At 39.6% G+C, this 4,814-nt stretch overlaps 1 protein-coding gene across 1 annotated transcript; it reads right to left on the reverse strand.

Annotated features, from left to right (window-relative positions):
* Positions 1-222: 222 nt before the first annotated feature.
* Positions 223-3,133, reverse strand: RNaseZ (ribonuclease Z). Its single transcript, XM_067778710.1, has 3 exons — positions 2,371-3,133; positions 1,514-2,306; positions 223-1,457 (listed from the first exon to the last, which is right to left on the reverse strand). Exons 1-3 carry the CDS (start codon positions 2,962-2,964, stop codon positions 325-327), a joined length of 2,520 nt encoding a protein of 839 aa, XP_067634811.1. The 5' UTR covers positions 2,965-3,133; the 3' UTR covers positions 223-324.
* Between the last annotated feature and the right edge of the window lie 1,681 nt (positions 3,134-4,814).

The following is a 4,814-nucleotide window of genomic DNA, read 5'->3' on the forward strand; positions in this document are numbered from 1 at the left end:
TTGAATCTCATTATTATTCTCCCTAAGATAGCCGGTACGAGGTATATCGACATTTAAGATTTTAAGCCGAGCGTCGCAACTTTCATTGTTCCCTTAAAAACTGCGTTTGACGATTTCGATTTTTATTTAAGTATTTTTAGTTTTTGTACTTACTCGTATTTAAGCACATACGATTTTACAATTCTAAAATTAACGAAGAAATTTAAAAAAGCTTGATAAATATTAATTTAACCATATGCCAACCAATTCATAACAAGTACTTTATTAACTTCCATTTTTCCAAATTTTTTACATGAATTTACAACCACTTCCCCAAAATTCAGCTCAGTCTGCATTCAGCAATTTCCGCTTTCTCTCCAATTTGATCTCGCGTTTGAGTGCTTTTTGTTCCAACTCTTCCGCATGCTCAGCAAAGAGGGCATGCAACGCTGGATACATGTAATGAAAATGTTCCAAATCACCCAGCGTCATTTGCATGTTATCAAAAGCTATTGAAACATTACGCATCGTCTCGGTTTCGGGTGCCTTGCCACCCACTAGCTGTTGCATGCGTGGCAATTTGGCATAACGTTGTGAGAAATGTGTGAGTATTATATGTTGTGCTTGCATTTCACGACCCTGTGCTATTGCTTGTGATATGGTGCTATGCATTTTCAGTCTTGCCTCTTCAAGCAAATCATCCTCCATGGTAGCTTCATGTATGAGCACAGTTGAATTGCGCCCAAGAGCGACTAAATCCTCACATGGCATTGAGTCGCCACTGTAGGTGATTTTCACAGGCTCCGTATTACCTGCGCTTGCTGGCAACGTAAGGCTAACACCAAAGGAATGTGGACAATGACGTACCAAACATGTGGAAACAGCATCAATGCCAATATCCGCTCGTGTTGCTCCCAACAACATTGGTTCATGCAACATATCTGCATTACCTATAAAGGTATATGTATTTTCTATATTTTCAATGCGTTCATTATAAAAATTCAACCATGGTTTTATTTGATGTGGAGCAAAAAGTAAAACTTTGTTCTCAGCAGGCGCTGCATCCGTTTGTTGTAACAATGCTCGGCGCTCATTCAGCAAACCAATCAATCCTATATGATGATCTGCATGCAAGTGGGAAATGTAAATTGCTTTAAGATTGCGAATAACCAATGCAGCACGCGCTTTGCCATACAAACGTACAATTTGACCAAACGTACCCTCACCGCAATCGAGTAACATATAAGCATCTGCGGTGGACTGTACCATAATAGCGCTAACATTACGTGTTTTATTTGGTATGCAAGAGCCAGTGCCAAGGAAAGTAATTTTAGGATACTCTGCCGTGCAACTTGGCGGCGGTAGAGCTTCCAGATCGCTCTTTAATTTGCTAAGTAGCTGCGGAAAGTCTGCGAGCACCTGAGTTTCCTCAATATACTCGCTGGGATTCAGCTGCGCTTCTGTGCTTCGATCGAGTCCTGAAAGAAATGAGAAAATAAATTAAAATGAAATAGTGCTTATTAAATCAGCATACCTTTTCGTGGACGCAAATGAAAGCTCGTGAGTGAATTTAAGTTTATCAGCTCAGTCCCTGTGTCATCATCATTTGCGCTCTCTGCATGATTGGTACTGTTTTCAACATCAATTTCATCCGTTTTAGCTGGCTCGCCTAATTTAGTTTTCTTCAATTTGCTGCTAATATTTAAATTTGCATCAAGCGCTTCTGTGAGCAAAGGAAAGGTACGCGCATTTAGTTGATTGAGTTGATATTGGATGCGGTGTGCTGCTATATAACCAGAAAATTGATTACGGGGCGAGTTCAAATAGAGATGCTGTGTACGCGGTGTAAAATTTTTCATAAAAGCGCGATAGCAATTGTTACCCAACATGTGCGCTGGTGTAAAATGTACAACCAAAGCCACTTCGTTTTGGGTTTCTTGTTGCACCGCACGAAAGACTTCAGTTTGCTCTTGCAATGCAGGCAAATAATCTTCAGATGGTATATCCAAAAATACAAACGACAACGCGGTTTCGCTGGGTTCACTTACATCTTTTGAATAAACAATAGTGCCATCGTCTAGTTTTACATCAATACCATTTTTCAATTGACCCAAAAGTGGCCCAGGTGGTACACCACGTTCAACGCATTTCACTAAATTGAGCGCGCCTGGGCGTGGTTTGAGTTTACAAATGTAAGCGACAACCATTTGATTTTGTGCATCAATTTCAAATGGCGCCGAAGGCAACTGTTTATAGAGTGACACATATTTCACGGTCATAACTGAATCTTCGAAGCTCGCCAACTGCGTACAATCACGCGTGTTCACCTGTAGAGGGGAGAAAAATAGTATTTGAAGTTCTTACGGATTTATTTGATCTCATGTACAAAACCTGCATTGTTTTCAACACCACAAAACGTTTCATGCTATGCAATATATTATCTAAATGCGGTGGCCCATGTAATGACATCTCCCGCACGCCTGCATCTTGCACTGTTAGCGCTAAGCCAGGAAAACCTCCTATCGCTGGCCATGTATTTCGCGTAACAAAAATGTGTTCCAATCGCGCCAGCTTAGTTTTGTGTTCGTGCGCCAAGCGTTGCGTACCTTCGCCACAATTAAACAAATAGCGTGATTGATCGGTAAAAAGATATATGGCTGTTGGTGAACCATTTGCGCCTGCTCCCAAAACTTGCAAATTTACAATACCCGGTACATAGGGAGTTGATTTCTTTTTCGCTGCTTGTATCTGCCGCTCTCGTCGCAATTGTGGTGGTGGATCCGGCTTTTGTTTCTGTAGGGGCGTATCAATGGCGGCCTGTGAAAGCACTGATCCAAGTGTGTCTTCCTTTGTATCATTTTGTTCCTTAGTTAAGCTATGCGCACGGGAAGTAGGTGCTTCCATTCCAAGTAAAGTGTTCACGTTCGCGTATAGAATTGTTTTGACACGTGCTATGGAGCGCCTAAATGTTGTGGTGAACAACATTCGCTTTTATATGCAAGGGGTTATTTGTGTTTATTACCTTTTTTGATAAAATACCACTCCAACATTCGCGGTTATTTGGAAGGGGTTTTTTGTGTTTATTACCTCTTTTGATGAAATACCATTCAATGCAGCTGGTTATTTATGAGATGAATACATGAGCCGGCTACTACATAGCACTGCGATTAGAATATCACAGCTGATTTGCATTATTACAGAGTGGCTATGACAATTGCTTTTGAAATTTTCTCTAAAACAAGGTGACTTCATATGTGGGGTATTCTCCAGTACAAATATATAATCTATTTTGTGTTTGTGATGACATTCATCAATTGCGTGATCAAATTTAGTTGCAAGAGAAAAATCTTAATGTATAAAAATCACGTGTCACTATGTTTGGGGCCAATGGACTCCTAAACTACTGAACCGATTTTGAATTTGTTTTGCACCCCCTTTGTGTAGTTTGATCTAACTTGAAATATAGGATAGGTTATATCTCACTTTTCATAGGTGGTACGATATTTAAGCATGGCAACATAACCAAATATACGTGGCAGTCTCCCAACGGCCATACCCTCAACCAAATTGACCATCTATTGATTAGCAGATGATTTCACAACTCCCTCATCGATGCGCGCACACGCAGAGGTGCAGACGTATACAGCTACCACAATCTGGTTGTCGGCGACCTCCGTCTCCGCCCAGAAGGCATTAGAAAACAAGAAGCCCGTAAAAAATTCTTTAATATTGAGAAGCTAAAAAGCCCGGATATTGCTCAACAATAGCAGCAAGAGCTAAGCAACTCTCTCCCTGAAAATGAGACTTTGACTATGAAGCAAATCGCAACTGCATGCTGCCAAGCTGCAGAAAAGACTGTCGGCAAGAAGGAATGCAAGAGAAAGCCTTGGATGAGCGACAGTACCTGGCAGCTGATAGAAGAACGCAAACAACTGAAAGCTCAACTCAACATCTCATCGGTTCCTAAGCGCGATCGCATCCTGCAAACCTATAATGCGGCCCATCGACAAGTCAGAAATGCTTTAAGGAGAGATAAACGAAACTTTGACGAAAGCACAGCAAACAAAGCAGAAATAGCAGCAAACAGCAATAACCTACGCGGTGTGTACACTGCCATTAAGAAGCTAACAAACTCAAAGCCTAACGTACCCCCATCAAAGCAGAAAATGGCACCATTTTAACCTCAGATGAAGGCCAACTGAACCGATGGGAGGAGTTCTTTAAGGACAACTCCCCCGGCGAAGAAGTGGCGTCAAACTCACGAACAATGCAGAGAAGAAACCCAAACAGAAATATTCCAACAGAACCGCCGTCATACGAAGAGATTCTAGAGGCGATAACCAAATTGAAAAACAATAAATCCCCCGGTCCCGATGACCTTCCAGCAGAACATCTCAAGTATGAACATCTCAACATGAAACAACATGCAATTTTTAAGCCGAATTTCAAAAGAAACGAAAATCTGCATTTCGTTTTAATATTGTAGTGAAGTGTGAAAAATAAAAATCTATTTATATAAAAAGAAAGGCTAAAATGTGTGTTAGTTGGTCGCTATATCAACATTCAAGTTGATATTTAAAAAATCTTTTATTTTGATTTTGTTTTTAAAAATTTATATTTTGTTTATTTTTGAGTTTAGATATTTTCTAACTAATTAGATTTTTCTTTTTTTGAAGTTATTCAAAATTTTAAGTTAACACGAAAACTCAATTAAAATTATTTTAAAAATTAAAGTAAAGAGTACAAAGTAGTTAACACTATATTTACTCCCCCTCCAAGAAAATTTGAAACAAACAAATTATTAATTAATATTAAAAGTAACCTTTTTTTGTTTT

This window comes from Eurosta solidaginis, chromosome 4 (assembly GCF_040869045.1).
Source record: "Eurosta solidaginis isolate ZX-2024a chromosome 4, ASM4086904v1, whole genome shotgun sequence".
In the NCBI taxonomy this organism is placed as follows: Eukaryota; Metazoa; Arthropoda; class Insecta; order Diptera; family Tephritidae; genus Eurosta; species Eurosta solidaginis.